This window comes from Glycine max, chromosome 7 (genome assembly GCF_000004515.6).
Source record: "Glycine max cultivar Williams 82 chromosome 7, Glycine_max_v4.0, whole genome shotgun sequence".
In the NCBI taxonomy this organism is placed as follows: Eukaryota; Viridiplantae; Streptophyta; class Magnoliopsida; order Fabales; family Fabaceae; genus Glycine; species Glycine max.
This window is the reverse complement of record NC_038243.2, coordinates 40,460,259-40,476,477: the sequence shown is the minus strand read 5'-3', so window position 1 is coordinate 40,476,477 and position 16,219 is coordinate 40,460,259. Positions and strand designations below refer to the sequence as shown.

The following is a 16,219-nucleotide window of genomic DNA, read 5'->3' as shown; positions in this document are numbered from 1 at the left end:
GTAACCAATTATTGTTAAAGGTGTTTAAAGGTATGTTTAGGTGAGTCCCAGCCCACAATCGCTATGATGGGCAAAACTACTTGAAAAACTAACTGGAAACTAAAAAACTAACTTATTAAATTATAAGTGTTCACTCAAATTAATTGTTGAAGTAGTTGAAAAGTGAAAAAAGAGAAAAATAATACAATCATAGTTTATTTAAAAAAGGTAACTAAGAACTTGGATAAATATATTGAAGATAAAAATGAAAAAAAATATAAAAAGCTAGAAGCTCGCGTTTTAAAATGCGCTGCTTCAAGTAGTATTTCAAAAAATGTTAAAAATTACTAAAAAAATTTTGTTTACCAAACAATCAAATAAGTTTTTCAACTAGTAAAAAAAGTTAAAAGTTAACCGAAATATCTTACCAAACATTATCGATAATAACTATTGATTCACATGTGTTCAGTCACATACTTAAGGCATTACTTTTTACTTTGACAAAAAAGAATTAATCCTTAATAGCGACAAAGCCAATTTTTCTTGCAATAAAATAATAATTGTATCAACTAAATTGAATATTGAGTTAATCTTGTATTTGTGTGACACTAGCCCTAGCCCGTTAATGTTAAGAACCTAAAAAAAAAAATCAAACCATTTTGTGGTTCTTTTTAATAGTCATGAAGTCTATTTTCCATGTAATACAATAATAATAATTGTCTTTAACTAAATAAAAAACTCATTTAACCTTGTATGCATCTAGCACTAACCACTTAGTCAAAGAAATGTTTAGGTCAGACAAGAGTGGTAACTATTGAATCACATGTCTTCAGTAAAATAATTGATGCATTTTTATTTTTTTTTACTTTTAAAGGCCTAGGACACATAGTATTAGTGCTAGTTTGTCATTGTAAGAATAATGTCAAAAAATAAAGTTAAAGAAAATGGATTAAGAGGTAACCATATAACAATACGAGCTAATCATCTATTTTGTATATGATGTTGAATTAAGTAACTAACTTAATTTTAACTAAATAACAAGTGCTATCAACCTTGAAAATAAAAATAAGTCATTTTTAACTCCTTTTTAATAGCAACAAAGCCAATTTTTCATTTAATATAATAATGATTGTCTTTAAAATTAAAAACTGAGTTAACCTTATATCTGTCTGACACTAACCAAATATTGTTAAAGGTACCTTTGGGTCAAGCTACAATACTTATTGTTGGATGATCCGTTGTCAGTAGATTACTGAGTCATTATCTTTCACTTGATAGGCCTAAGACAAGCAGTAGCAATCATAAGCTTTTACAAAATACACAGTCTTGTGATATAAAAAATATCTAAACTTCTACAAATTTAAAGGACAAGTAGGTAATATTAGTACCAATTTATTTTCTCTTTTTATTTTTTACATTCTTTTATTTTTAAAAATTAGCATACGAGGCAATACCTATTTTTTATGGGGGCAAAAATAATAATTATTTAAAATATTCAAATAAAAAAATTTACTAAGTGGGCGCAATTTCCCCCATAATTAACAATGTGCATTCATCCCTGAATGACAGAGTATAGTTCTAAAAAGGAAATTCACCGTCCATGCTTCATAATGAACCACTTCATATTAGTTGATGTGTTGTGTCTCATTATGATAATGTTGTGTGAACAATTGCTTTATCAACGACAAAATATTGATATATACTCTTGGACTTAAATTCCTATTTTGAAAAACAAGGTAATAGGCTTATTGCAAAGAAGACAATTAGAAAAGAATGGACACTACGAATTCAAGAGTCAGCTACTTACAAAAAGAGTTAGAAGAGCTACAAATATCAATTCCAAATTTGACAGCAATTCAAATGTGGCAAATGTTTGAAACATGACGAGTGAGGGAGAAAACATATTTAGTAGTTGAAACTTTAATTTACAATGACACACCGTAGTGATTTGCATTATAATCACATTATTTGAACACATCATCTTTAAACGTATAAATATTATACACAAATTTATGTTGTCAATTGATTACAACACTCCGACTTAACTTCATCCCATAACAATCATTCTAACTACTACACAAATAAAAATATATATTAATAAGCCTCATCGAATCTACTAAGTTGGTGCTTATGTAAAATGGCACATCATATGAACCAGATATGCTTTATCAGAAGACCATGTAGCTACCATCAATTCCTACCATTGTGAGTTGATAGCAATGGGAAAAAACAGAAAACCATATGTACACCTATAACAAGTATGTTTGAATGTACATAGTTACTATCTAAACACCTACAACCAGAAAACCATATTAAACAACTACAAGTATGCTTTAATGTTATCAGTTGAAACACATTACTACTAAAAAATATATAAAAAAAACAAGAAATTGTAAAGGATAACCTTACCTTTTGGTGGAAATTTATCTTGTGTTGATAGCATGTTCAAAAGTTCTCTAGCTTTTCGAATGAGGAGCATTTACCTTTTCAATCTTAAATAAAAACATGATTATAACATTAAACAAAAAGGAATCCCATGAACAAAGCAATTAGTCAAATGCAATCACAAAAAACACTAGCCATACAAGTTGTTTTATTTTGTTGCGAAACATATCACTTTAAAATTAATAATCTATTACTAATTTAATTGACAAAAGATACACAACTTGATAACATAAACTTTTCTTTTGTTGTATAGAAAAATCAAGCCTATTTTACATTGTCATGTACAAAGGAAAATCTTCATTCAAGAACAACATATCAAAGGAAAACATACCAAGTTTGCTATTACTTGAGATTTAGAGCTTAAAATCATAGTGAGATCATTTATTATTATGGGTATTTTAAGGGGCTCTTCCATGCCACAAACCAAGAAGAATTCAAAACAATCATAAAGTAATAAGCAGGCCAAACTAACCAATCAAAGGATCTTTTCATGGAAATGGAGGTCTAATTAGGGGCCAAACACAGGGAAGGAATAAGGAGACTTTTCAAGGTCTGAATTATGGATTGAACATAAAAAAAAAAAAAAAAAACTGATTAAATTGCTACTAAAATTAAGTGGCTCTGATTAAACATCACTTAACACAAATATCTTCAATTGCACACCACTCAACTCACTCGAAACCTTTTTCTTCCTCTTCCTTTTCACCATTTCATCATCACTGGCTAATTTGTTTTCAATCTCATTCTCATCACATTATCATCCATATACCTAACCTTATGAATCCTATCCTAGGAGAGAGAGAGAGAGAAGAAGAAGAAGAAGAAGAAGAAGAATCAATGATAAACTCAACAACAACAACGAAAGAACGAAAAAATAGAGAAACCAGACAAAGACCAAAGAAAGAGAAAATGCACCTACTAATGTGTTTGTTCAACCGTTGACAATACTCGAAGTCAAACATGAAAGTGCAAACCGAAAGTTGCAAAAGGAAGCAGAGATAAAATTACATAAAGCAAATGGAATGGTAAAAACCTAAACGACTCAAGCTAATATGAAAGCAAGAAGCCAAACCTTCTAATGTCTTTGTTCAATCATTGACAATAGTCAAAGTTGAAGAAGGAAGTCGACGTGGGGAGTTGCCAAAGGAAGCGGAGCACAAAGTTGCAGAGAGAAATTGACAGAGAGGAAATACGATTTGTAACTTAAAGGAGCCAACTTTTCTATTCTAAATTCAAACTATTCTTTTATTTCCTTTTTTTAAAAGTGTAATATAAAAAATGCCATATAGGTGGTTGTCTAATGGCTGTCCAATATTGTTCAATTGCTGAAAAATCACAACTCTTGTTGTAATCAAAGCATGATTCCCATCATAACATACATGCACAAACTTCTCTTCCTCCTATGCAAATTAAAGTGGTAAAAGAAAAAGAAAAGATAGGAAAATACAAAGATATCTAGAAAATTAAGAAAAAAATTAAATCTGAAAAAACTCCAAAAAGAAAAATATTTAGCTTGAGGTGGCAATGGAGTAAGAATGGGTGAAAAGTCCATAAGTTATGGGGTAGTTCATGGATATATAAGAATATAATTTTTTTTTATGGAAATCACTATATCACATTGTACCCAAGAAACATTGTTGTTAGTAGATGGACACTCCTCATTACTTGTGTGTGAACAATTATGTTGAACTATGTAACTGTGCTAATTGAGGGTGTAACCACCAACATTATTTGTGATTGTAATCATTTTTGCATAATAGTAAAAATTAAGAGGAGTTTAAAAATATTATAGAAGAAATGACACATGATTAGATTGATGTGACAAAAATTTGTAAAGTAAGACGTCAAGACATGATTCTATGATTTAAAATTATATATCATAAATCGATTTTAATATTTAATTTTGTCAAAAATTTTATTTATTTTCAACTCAAGAAATAACAAAATATTATTTGTTTCAATAAAAAATTAATTATTTTCATTACATTATTTTATAAAATTAATTAATTAATTTAACATTCTGCACATATTAATAACATAAAAGATAATAATTTGATTTGGATAAAAGATCTTATTTAAAATCTTACCAAATCTTGTTAGTAATGCTCTCGACTTAGTGTTTATTATTATGATATAGTCACTTATAAATTAATTTTATATTTTTAATATAATTTAAATGATAAAATTTAAAAAAATGAGAGAATACGATTTTATATTGATGATTGAAAATTTGAAAATATTTTGAAGGACAAAATAACAATACGTGTTAATCAGGAATCAAAATGGCACTAAGCGATTATGTTACATTCGAACGTAAAATCTTAATTCTTCATCTTCCAGAAATCTATTAACTGTCGTCTGCTTAACAAATTTAAAGACGAATTTGGCTATTATTTTATTTCTTTTCTCAAAAGACTACTAAAAAAGTTCATGAATCCTCTGCCGCGACACGATCGAGTAGGGCGCAACCGTGAAATCGATCCATCGAGCTCACTCAGCCGCCACTGTCAGTGTTTTCAGCGCGCGTGTTTTGTTCCTTCTGTGCTATGCCCCAATCCCTAATCTATCTATCTATCTATCCATCTTTTCTTCATTCCCCTTCTTCTCTTCTGAATTCGAATTTCGAAAATGTTGGGTGGTCTATACGGAGACCTTCCTCCACCTTCTTCCGCCGAGGAAGACAACAAGCCCACCCCCAACGTCTGGTCCTCCAGCACCAAGATGGCTCCCGCCACGCTCCGCAAGCCCGCCTCCCTCTTCGCGCCCCCCCAAACCCTCCTACGGGCCCACCCCAAGCCCAAGCCCACCGCCAAGCCCGTCCTCTCCTCCACCACCCCCGCCCTTCCCCCGGAAGACTCCCCCCTCCAGCCCGCCCTCGTTGGCGTCCAGTCCACCGTCCTCGAGGAGTACGACCCGGCCCGGCCCAACGACTACGAGGAATACCGCCGCGACCTCAAGCGCAAAGCCCGCGAGGCCGAGATGCTGCGCGAGCTCGAGCGCCGCCGCCAGGAGGAGGAAGAGGAAGAGAAGGAAAGGGAAAAGGAAAGAGAAAAAGAGAGAGAAAGAGACTACAACAACAACAACGATTCTTCGTCGTCGAGGCTGAATGTTTCCGGCGAAGAGGCGTGGAGGAGGCGCGCGGCGATGAGCGGGGCGGCGGCGGGGGCGCCGCCGAGATCGCCGTCGCCGCCGCTGCCGGGGAATTCGGACGGGTTTAGCATCGGGAAGTCGGAGACCGGGGGATTGGGCGTCGGGGCTGGCGGGCAGATGACAGCGGCACAGCGGATGATGGCGAAGATGGGGTGGAAGGAGGGGCAGGGGCTGGGGAAGCAGGAACAGGGGATCACCACGCCTTTGATGGCGAAGAAAACAGATAGACGAGCCGGGGTTATTGTGAATGCCAGTGACAATAATAGCAGCAGCAAGAAAGTGAAGAGTGTTAACTTCAATGGTGTGCCTACCAGGGTGCTGCTGCTCAGGAACATGGTAATGTCACATTTGTGTGTCTATTTTGACTTATTTGTATTTTGATATGTTAATCGTTAAGTGCTGTTGATTCTTAGTGATGCTGAAATTTACTGAATCTTGTGATTGTTGGTCAGGATTGTGTTTTATGTGGTAATTTGTGAGCTTGTTCTGTGGCTGTTTCTCTGCTTGGTAGTTGCCAATTGATTTGGAGGTTGCTGCCTTAGATGAACTGGTCTTGTGTTAACTTTAGATTTTAGGTGAAGATTTCGCATTTTAGTTTGTTATTTTGTTATTTTTGTAAAAGATGAGGCATTGTGATGTTTTGGATTGGTGGGCGATGGATGTGATTTTAATAACCTATGGTTTTGTGTTTGGATTCAACGCAATGAGCTATTATATTCTTATAGTTGAACTTTTTACTAGGGTTTTTTTTCCGCTAATCAGTCTGGTTTATCAGATAGAAATTGTGCTTTTCACTTTCACTTGTAATGGTTCATGACTAGACCTTCAGTTTGATTTTGAAGATTCATATTAAATGTCCTACCTTTGTTTATCTGACAATGTCTCTGAGGGTTGACATGCAATTGCCACACTTGAAGGTAAAGAAAATATGTTTCTTGTGACTATAGCATCATCCTCATAAAAAAGGTTGATGCATTGATCAGGAGATTGATGCTGATAGTAAACCAAATTCCCAATGTTAACATGGAGTTATGCCAAATACATGAATAATGGTTTGAAGTGGACTAACCAAACTCAAGGAACTGCTTTTGTCTGTACAAGGATTATGAAGCTTGAACACCAATTTAGACTCCCCCCCCCCCCTCCAAAAAAAAAGCTTACTCCTGTAAATTTCCTCCTATAAATTACTAGGAAGGCATTTTTTTTGTCAATGTGATAAAGAGGTCACTGCTGGACTGATCAGCAGCCATGACGAGGAAGGACTGAACTGAGGCAATCTTAGTGACTACAGAAAATAGTATCGTTGTGGCCATGACCATAGATATGTGTGTAGTACTTGGCTGCTAAATGAGCAATGGTCAATATAGCCATTATGGACCAACTTCAACTATAAACTCCCATTGACAAATAGCTACCATCTAGTTTAGATACTTGATCCAATGTGTTTTTAGAATGTGGGGAAGGCGTCTAGTCTATCATTGATTGGTGCTAATTTGGATGAGATAGTGCTTCACTTGAGGTTTTAGGAATGCAAACAGAGGACAAGGCTTGAAGTAAAAGTGTAGTATTGTGTAAAAATTGGTCATAACTAGTGCCTCAATGCATACTTCTTGTGCATGATATATTTCTGGTTGATGAGATAAGAGTAGGGGTGAATTCTAAACTTGATTTGTGGAGTAAAGCATACCAGTATAGGATTTTTAGTTAAGTACGCAAAAGACAAATCTCATGGAACAGATGTTTATTAAGATGCGAGTTGGTAACTTAGCATTATTTAAAAGGTGAAAATAGTGGATGATATTATACAGAAGTTGCATGGTTATGTATCTTGGATCCATCTTTCTCAGTGACTGGAGATTGATGGTATTGTCACATATAGGTTCTAGTTGGGTGGATGAAATATATGTTGTGTAATTTGGGAATTGGGATCATAAAGTGACTTTCAAAGTTCAAACTCAGGAAAATTCATCCGACTGCTGTAAGGTCAGAAATGCTCTATGGTGGTGCATGCTGACAAGTGAATTGTTAACAAGAGTTATTAATAACTAACTGCAGAAGAGATGAGAATTTAAAGGTTGATGTATAGACAACAATAATAATAGTCTTATCCCTCTAGGTGAGGTAGGTGGATGAATAGACATACAAGTAAAAATAGATGAGGAATGAATGTGCTTGAGAGCAGCATCTGTTGAGGATAAATGTACATTTTGAATTTTGAAGTTTGTTTACCAAAAGAAGTTTAGAAAGAATGGAATAGGAATTGTGCCTCTATGCTTCTTTAATGAGAGTATACTCTGCACTCCTTGAACAAGAAATTGTTTAGTTTTAACCCCTAGTTTTCTCTAAGCATGAAGAGAAGCTCATGTTAGTTGGTCTCAAGAAATTATGCTTGTGAAATCTTAACTCATGCAACAAGTAGAAACTAGTGAAAAATCCTATTAAATCATCATCATTCTTTCCTTTAAAGATTCATTATTCAAATATAATTTTCACTGATAACATCATCCTTTTTCGTAACAGAGAAGCATGCCTGTATGACACATATTCATTCTTTATTTTGTCGTTGAAGTTGATAGTGATGTACTGATCAGTATCTTACATCCTTTTAAGTGTTGGATCATCAGGAATGCCACTGCTTATGGTATATTTAGCTTGTTAATTTGCTGATCAATTAGCTTGAGATATCTTGGTTAATGCCTTTTTACTTCCACTGTAAACGAGTTACTTGTTTCTCAAGTGCCCTGCTCTCAAAGTATTATGTTGTTAATGCAGTATGAAGGAATGATATACATAATTCCTAATTTATGATGTGTTTGTAAATTGTGAATTAGGGACGTTTGCTTCTTTGAACTTATTCTCATTCTTTCACAATGCTATCATAGGATAGGATATAAGCCATTTTTTTTTAATTGTTTTTTTGAGATGAGACCCAAGAGGGGAGGTTCCTATCATAATATTTTGAAATAATTAAAATTTGTCGGTCTCTGTTTTATAGTTTCAAAGTTCTGTTTCATTCTTTTGGGAAGTTTATGGTTATGACCTTGATAAATACCCAAGTCACTTTTAACTTTGTGCACTCACTTAAGTGCTTGATAAAATATTTCTGGACTTGTTTCATAGTTTGTGTCTGGACAGTGGGTTTTAAAACATATTGGTGTGCATCATTTGTATCCTCTTTTTGCACATTACAAGTGCTGATTTTTTACCACTGAAGTAACAAATCAGATTGAAGTGTTTATTTGATCGTGTTTTTGTTAACATTGATCAACAGAAGAAATTTTCTTTGAAGAGTAGAGAATAAGCAGTCTGTCCTAAGATGAAAATAAATAATAGTTCTCCTAAACCGAATTCCCACAAAAACCAAAATTTAAACTGTGCTGAAGTGCTTTCCAATACCAAAAATTGGAATTCTGCACACTAATCTTTTCTCGTGTAGGAAATGGTTGCAGCTTTTTACATTAATTGTAGTTTATGCAATAGTTATGATTTCCATCATGAGTCCAAGTGTTCACAAGATGGTGTGTTTGTATCCTGAAATTACACTTGAGCCTTGTTTGGATACACTTCTCCACAAGTATTTATAGGAGAATAAAATAAGAAGGTAAAATGAATTGAGCTTCTTCCATAGGTGTAAACTTATGCACCTCTGCTTTTAGTGAAGTTACATGATATATCTTCTATGAAAGTTAAGTGCATAAGTTAATTTTAAATTTGACAGAAACTCAATTTATTTTAGTTTCTTATTTTTTTCTATAAGTACTTATGAAGAAGTTTATCCAAACAATTCATTTTAAAAGTGTGCATATTTGCATACCTTGATGCCTAACTGGTTAATCTATGCCATGAAAAGCTCAACAGTGATTGCATTAGTTCATCCTAAAATGGAATTGGTGGTGTTGTAGAATGTAGATTAATTGATTACACATGACTCACTATATGTGCTTTCTTGTTGAAGGTGGGTCCTGGTGAGGTAGACGACGAGCTTGAAGATGAGGTAGGATCAGAATGTGCCAAATATGGAATTGTAACCCGCGTTCTGATATTTGAGATAACAGAGCCAAATTTCCCCGTTCATGAAGCAGTAAGAATCTTTGTGCAGTTTGAGAGATCCGAAGAAACAACTAAAGCACTTGTTGACCTTGATGGTCGGTACTTTGGGGGTAGAGTGGTGCGTGCCACATTTTATGATGAGGAGAAATTTAGCAAGAATGAGTTAGCTCCAATGCCAGGAGAAATTCCTGGCTTCACCTGAAAGAACAGAGCGTCTGTTATTTTTGTCTATTGTTTTTGTAAGTTGTCCTTAGTGAATGCCCTGAAGACTTGAGGTTGAAGTTTAATACTTCATTACATGATAGTTGAGCGTTGTCATAAGCTTAATCTTGGTCCATGTGTTTTGTAATAGTGACGAAGGGTGTTGTTGCTCAGGGAATTATTATGATCACCAGAACATTGAACGCTCCTTACTAGTTACTAGCTAATGTTGTCCCTGTACATTGGAAGTTCCTTGATATTATGATCAGTTGGAGATTAAGGTAGCATTGAATGAGCATGTACCACTTTGGTGTGTGTATGCTTAAATGTTTTAAACTTGATGACTGAGGAGGAATTGCAGGAATTTCACTCCCCCCACGCATTAAACAACCAAACAACAGATCGGTATGTTTTATTCCATTTCATTCTTTACCTTCGCACTTCATTTCCTTACTAAAACTCCGATATAAGTAGAACCATTAAAAAGGAAGAAAAGGGTAAAAATGTGAAATGTTCAAACTTCAAATTACCAACCCCACCAAGTCAATACCCCTACCCCAGCTCACTATTACTGTATGCTTCTAACTTTTCTTTCCAAGTCAAATTTGGATTTATAACTTGTATGAATGCTTGCAATCCGCATGGTTGAAAGTTGAAATTGTATTTGGTTCTCATTCACGTCTGTTTGGATTAGGTTATTTTGAGTTCAAAAATTGTAATTAAAATATTATTGAGAGAAATTTTTTAAAGATAAAAGGTGACTTTTTGCTTAGAAAGTATTCAAAAATTAAAAGTACTGATGACAATAATAAAATTCAACTGGTATTTAGAATTTAGACATTCAACATAGCACGTAAATTCACTACTCCTAACAAGTTGAGGCAGGGACAACATCCATATACTAACATACTAAAGTTATCCAATAACCCTGAACCATCGCAGAATGAAAAGGAAAATGAAATACATAAATGGTTAGAATACTAGTTAAGGACAATTGGATTTTCCCGACTGTGACCTATGATCATTTCATTCTCTTGACCTATGATCATTTCATTCCCTTGACCTATGATCATTTCATTTCCAAGCCATTCAGATGGGATGTCACCTCTAAGAATTTGAACTTCAAGTATGACTTTCTTGTCACTGCTTTCCATGAGCTCAAAAATGCAAGCATCTCCAACCCTCAAACAATTATCAATAACAAATTTTTTCCAGCCTGTGACACCAAAAGCCTTCTGTTTGCTTTGTCCATAATACACCATGTCCCAGCTCTTGCCCCCATAGATGAGAATAGTAGGGACCTCATTAGAAGGAAGTTTTGACCGCAAGTTCATCCCCGGCATCTATATACAATACAAGATTTTTAAAATGATTTTCCTTTGTATACAAACATGAAATTGTCTTGTGTGCCTCAATGTGTTCAACATTTCTCAAGGCATAGTAAGGAAATCAATTTTCACTATGATATATAGCGTGTTTGGATTAACATCTGTGATTCACGTTTGATCAAATTTTCATGTTTGGATTAACATCTGTGATTCACATTTGATCAAATTTTCATGTCAAGATGCACCAAAAACAACTAAAAGTTGCTTTTGTGATCCACGTTTGAGTTATGCGGATGTGAATCCAAACTATAGACACATGGACCTTTATGAAACAACAAATGAACTGATGAAGTAATTAAACTCCAATGTTTCCAAGCATAAAATAAAATGTGCTAAAATCAGTGGGGCCATGAGTATGTTTAACTAAATATAAGACCATGATAAGAGAGGTAATAAGTTAGACATAACGATGCATCAACAAAAGCATTAGAACAAGAGACATTGAATTTAGTCAAGTCTGTCCTTTATTAGACCAAATTATGGTCATTTGGCTTCTTTATCATTTTTGTCTTTATTTACTAAAAACGAATGAAATAGCATATGGGTTCTGTAAAACCAAGTACAAAATTACCAAGTTATAACGGGGTTGAAGATTTGTAGGCGAAAGAACACTATGCCAGTATGGTTTTCCTGAAAGTGGTTTAACCTCATCCCATTGTAAATTTGCTTTAGGATCAGGCAACAGTGGTAATGGGACTCCATTTTCTAATGCAACTCTACCACTAGCCACTGCAAAAGAAAAAGAAAAAAGAAAAAACAGAAGATAGAGATAAATGTTTAAGGTGAAAGTTTATCTTGACAAATAAGAATGATGCATGTAACATAAAGTAGTTTCAAGGAATCACTAACTCTCCAATCATGATTATTCTTCAAAAAGTTTGCTGACTAAAACAGAAACTAAGATTAGGAAGATCAACAATCATAGAAGGAAAACATATGAAATGGATTAAGCTAAGTCAAGCAAACACGTTATTCAGCAGGACAAGGGATTCGCCGTTGACATGTTTTGCATAACCAGTCATTTGAAGTGCCTGCTAAGGTATTTAATAACTAGTATTAAGTTTACGAGTGTCAAATTCTGAAAACTCGAGTAGTTAGTGGTCAGACTATAAAAATAGTGTTTTGTACACAAGATTCAAATTGTGAAGTCGAAAGGACTATTTTCAGATCATGATTTGTGAGTAGTAAAACTCAGTAAGAACGAGTTAGGGTCCCAATTAAAAAAAAAAAGATTTAGTTTAATTATAGACCTACTTGAAAATTCTCAAATAATTCCGGGACCATCTGATCAGTAATTTAACTTGTTTAAAATTATAGCTTGAACGCAATATGTCTTTGGCATCCCAAATATTATATCAAATTTGCTGGCCAAATTAGTGGTTTAGCATTACTTGAGTCGAGCTTACAACCCCGAAATCTTACATCATTTTTTAGTAGATATCATAATGTCACTTAATACTAAAGATCTCTTAAAAATTTTATTATTTTTCTGTAATAGATCTCATCTCGAAATCTTAAGATAATTTTTTAAAATATTTAATAAATCAAATAATTTATTCTACGCCCTTCCCCTCTCTCTTCTCGTCTTTCTTTTTTCTTCTTCGATTTTTTCTTGGCCCTCTCCCCTGATCCTACGCCTCTTCTTCCTTTCTTCTTCTTTCTTCTTTCTTCTACCTCCTCCGCCATGGCCTCCTTCTCCTTCTCCTCCTCATCCTACGCCTCTTCTTCCTCGGCCTCAGCCTCCTCCGCCGCGGCAGCGGCCTCTTTCCCCATTCCCCTCCGCCACAGCCTCCTCCTCCTTCCCCTTCGCCGAGAGCCCCCCTTCCCCCTTCCGAAACTCCGCCGCAGCCTCCTTCCCCTTACGCCGGTATGTGTATTTTGTTTTCTTTTTTTATGTTTTTATGATCTGTTGCTACTTGTTTCTTCTTATTTATTATTTCATCTCTTCTTTTGTTGGTGCGTTTTACTATTAGGGAGAGAGTAAAAAATTGTTTTTTTAACAATGTACTCTCCATACTGGAGATTTGCCCAACTTTTTTATTGGGAGATCTACTCTAGACCAGATCTTGAGTTCAAAATTCTTTACTCTAAGGACAAAGTTTCATCTTTCAGTTTCAGATCTAAACACTAATGAATGACAACTCATGCAAAAACACTACTTAAAGCATGTTTGGATTAAAGTTTGCAGACTGATATTTGCAAAAGCATCCCAAGTGTTGATTCTCCGAAATTCAGTTTGAGACAAAATTTTAATCTCGAACATACTTTTAGGGAGTAATTAAACATGATTCCAAACTCATTTTTCTCTCGAACATACTTTTAGACCCTTCCACCGGAAATCCAGGCACACTTGAACTACTCAAAATGCATTTGCTGACCGGCATGCATGCACTTAATTTTGTTTTTTTGTAATCAAATGCAAATAATAAACAAATTATATGGGGAAAAAAGTGCATTGCAACATAAGTATTGTTGTAAGCAGCAGATTATAAGCCCTGAAAGACCCCCAAAGGTGACAAACAGGTTCTTATTTATGATAAAAACAATATGAAGATTACCTCTTCCACTTGATCTGCGAGAAAACATTGTGGACAGCTACTATGGCCTGAAAAACTGAAAGAAATAAAAAATCTGCATGCAAAAATACGAAGCATTGTGTCAAACATCGACGAAGTAGAAGGGAATCATGTAAAGACTACCGGATTCAAGTGACATGAGAAACTTGTGCATACCACCCCCAATTTGGACCAACGGTCAAATAAAATGTACAACAACAATTAATACGTGTTATATCTAACATGGGGTTAACCAATTGAGACTGTTTTTCAAATTCCAATAGATTGTGGCTTTTAATGAAATGATTCAGATTCAAATTTTCGATTTCTATATTTTTAGTGGGAGTTGTTACTTCTATATTTGAATATTAAAATAATCAATGATAATAATTTTTTTAAAACAATTTTATATTATTGATTAATCATAACTTATTATTGATATAATTTTTAATATTATATCTGACATTATAGTGCGAAAATATGTTATAATTTATCCTATAAAGTTATTTATTATTAAATGATTAAAAAAATTATTTTATAGTCCTTATATACTGTCACGTATTTTATTTTTTATTTTTTTTCCTGAAAAAGTAAAGGCTGGCAAGACTTCACGAGGAGGTACTGCATAAGTTCTGCAGTACGGGTGTTTTAGTTATTTCAAAAAAAAGTTCTGAAATACGATACCTCCCTAAGTCCCTCCTAGTCCTGCAATTAATGATAACTATTATAAATTGTCTTTCTATTTGTGTTTTTATCATAAATTTGGAGTAATATAGTTTTGAAAAAAATATAAACTTAGGACAATTGTTTTACTATTAATTAAATTAATATTTTTTTAATTATAATGAGTTAGATAATTACATCTTGTAAATAAAAATAAAAAGAGTAGTTAATTTATCAAAACTAATATAAAAAACAGTTAAATTGATTCACTTTAGTTAATAATATAATGATGTAAAAAAGCTAACTAATAATATCATAAATTTCAATTTTATTTCAAAATATGATAGACTTAAATGGTTTAAATAATAGCTTATGTATTTGATTTTTTTAAAAGGAGCTGATATATTTGATAACACTAACTTAATCACTCCTAAATCTAAACCATTATTTTTTTCACCATTGATTGTCTATCATGCAAACAATCGTCCAATAACTAGCAATTTATCCTCTATTTTGTTGAGCTAAAACAAGAGAAATGATTATGCAAGCAGAAAAAACATCACATTTTGAAATTTTTGTTGGGTAATGATAAAATACAAAGGGAAAAAATAATTTATGTGAACTCCACTTAATAAAGTTTTTTCCGAATTAGAAGGAAAAAAGAAGAATAAAAGCTTTTATAGTCATAAAAGACACAAATGCCTATATTTATATCACATTTTTATATTTAGAATATTTGTGTCATTTAATTTATACACATTTCTTCTTTCACTTACCATACAACTAAAGAAAGAAGAAATGACTTCTTTTTTTTACTAAACAACCTAAAATATTATCTTATTTTGTACTTCTTTTTCTTTCCTTTTACTTTTTTTTTTCTTCTTCTAAATCAAACATATCTTAAAGCTATCCTTGGTTTAGGAAAAAAGTGAAAGAAATTAAAGAAAAAAAGAAATAAAAAGTGGGATGATTTTATAAGTTGTTAACTAAAAAGAAAAACGGTTAAAAAGGAAAAGGAAAATGTATAAAATGATAAAATATCTCTAATAAATGAAAGAATTTATACCAAAGTAAAAGTATTTGTCATTTTGATACCCTTATAACCTACTTTCTTTGTCTTTGGTCCAAAAATGACATTAAAAAATGATGGATCTCATGTTATATATCAATCCCTTTTCCTCTATTTAAATTCAAACCATATCAAAATGGGGAAACGAATAATATTGGATTAATTTTAATAAAAAATAACTTAATTTAAATAATTAAAACTATAAAGACAAAATGTCAACATACATAAAATTGTTTAAATATCATTTTGATTCTGCTACTTTTAAATTCCATAATTTTGTTCTTTTAATTTTAAAATAAAGATATTTAATCCTCGTTATTTTAAAAATTTGTAATTTTAGTCCTGCTATTTTAAAATAAAAATATTTAATTATTTCAATTTTTTTAAATCTACAATTTTGATCCTTTTGATCGATAAGATATTAATTTAATGTTGTCAAAATTTAATAATGTGACACGGGATTATTTGTTTAATTGGTATCATACCAAAAATTAATCTCTTAACCCAATACTTTTAATTTGATAGAATAATCAAAATCATAATTTTTACATAACTGAAGACTAAATATCCATTTTAAAATAAGAGATCAAAATTACGAATTTTAAAAATATGAAGATTAAATATTTCTATTTTAAAATAGAAATATTAAAACTATTGGATTTTAAAAAATAGCATAATCAAAATTACATGTAAACCTAAAATTAAAAGACTAAAGATAA

The 16,219-nt window shown here is 32.8% G+C and overlaps 2 protein-coding genes across 4 annotated transcripts; one reads left to right on the top strand and one right to left on the bottom strand.

The window, feature by feature from the left end:
* The first annotated feature begins 4,744 nt into the window (after window positions 1–4,744).
* Window positions 4,745–10,109, top strand: LOC100805487 (DNA-damage-repair/toleration protein DRT111, chloroplastic). Its single transcript, XM_003529399.5, has 2 exons — window positions 4,745–5,910; window positions 9,530–10,109. Exons 1-2 carry the CDS (start codon window positions 5,053–5,055, stop codon window positions 9,824–9,826), a joined length of 1,155 nt encoding a protein of 384 aa, XP_003529447.1. The 5' UTR covers window positions 4,745–5,052; the 3' UTR covers window positions 9,827–10,109.
* Window positions 10,110–10,622: 513 nt separating this feature from the next.
* Window positions 10,623–14,026, bottom strand: LOC100804948 (B3 domain-containing protein Os04g0386900). Of its 3 annotated transcripts, none has more exons than XM_003529398.5 (4): window positions 13,913–14,026; window positions 13,772–13,818; window positions 11,785–11,942; window positions 10,623–11,168 (listed from the first exon to the last, which is right to left on the bottom strand). In XM_003529398.5, exons 2-4 carry the CDS (start codon window positions 13,797–13,799, stop codon window positions 10,806–10,808), a joined length of 549 nt encoding a protein of 182 aa, XP_003529446.1. In that variant the 5' UTR covers window positions 13,800–13,818; window positions 13,913–14,026; the 3' UTR covers window positions 10,623–10,805. The 3 variants fall into 3 exon arrangements, with proteins under 3 accessions (XP_003529446.1, XP_006583943.1, XP_040873326.1); XM_006583880.4 differs by having other exon boundaries at window positions 13,772–13,844; window positions 13,946–14,016; XM_041017392.1 differs by lacking the exon at window positions 13,913–14,026 and having other exon boundaries at window positions 13,772–13,909.
* Between the last annotated feature and the right edge of the window lie 2,193 nt (window positions 14,027–16,219).

Bases quoted from the DNA above. Each gene is read 5' to 3' on its own strand.
- LOC100805487 (XM_003529399.5), top strand. From the start codon at position 5,053: ATGTTGGGTGGTCTATACGGAGACCTTCCTCCACCTTCTTCCGCCGAG. The intron at 5,911-9,529 runs GTAATGTCACAT...TTCTTGTTGAAG, and splicing joins TGCTGCTGCTCAGGAACATG to GTGGGTCCTGGTGAGGTAGA.
- LOC100804948 (XM_003529398.5), bottom strand. From the start codon at position 13,799: ATGTTTTCTCGCAGATCAAGTGGAAGAG. The intron at 11,943-13,771 runs GTAATCTTCATA...TTTCTTTTGCAG, and splicing joins TCGCAGATCAAGTGGAAGAG to TGGCTAGTGGTAGAGTTGCA. The intron at 11,169-11,784 runs GTAATTTTGTAC...TATTGTATATAG, and splicing joins TTCAACCCCGTTATAACTTG to ATGCCGGGGATGAACTTGCG.